Source organism: Myotis brandtii, unplaced genomic scaffold (genome assembly GCF_000412655.1).
Source record: "Myotis brandtii unplaced genomic scaffold, ASM41265v1 scaffold434, whole genome shotgun sequence".
In the NCBI taxonomy this organism is placed as follows: Eukaryota; Metazoa; Chordata; class Mammalia; order Chiroptera; family Vespertilionidae; genus Myotis; species Myotis brandtii.
The window spans coordinates 1,736,293-1,736,595 of NW_005366599.1; the positions used below are offsets into that span (position 1 = coordinate 1,736,293).

The window sequence follows — 303 nt, forward strand, 5'->3', positions numbered from 1 at the left end:
CAGGAGGGACTGGGGCGGCGCGGGGGGGCGGAGGGGGGAGCTGCCAGCACACTGGCCTAGGATCTTACGTTCGATGGGGTCCTGCAGCTGGGGGTGCAGCAGGGCTCTGGGGGTGCCGTGATACAGTCTCAACCTGCAAAACAAGAGCCCAAAACACATCTACATGGGCCTGCAGCTCTAGCCCCCAAACATCAGCTACTCTTTGAAAGTAGGGTGTGTGGGCCCAACACCGTCCACCTCCTGGGCCTTCCCAGTGCCATGCGCCCGCGCCCCTGGGGGAACAGACCCTGGAAAGCACTGCTC

General features: G+C 63.7%; 1 protein-coding gene across 1 annotated transcript in view; it reads right to left on the bottom strand.

Moving 5' to 3' along the window:
- The window catches only part of NPHP4 (nephronophthisis 4), a 98,379-nt gene that overhangs the window by 77,680 nt on the left and 20,396 nt on the right, over positions 1 to 303 (bottom strand). The window contains 1 exon segment of the mRNA XM_014546192.1: positions 69 to 133. Coding sequence (XP_014401678.1) covers positions 69 to 133 — 65 coding nt within the window.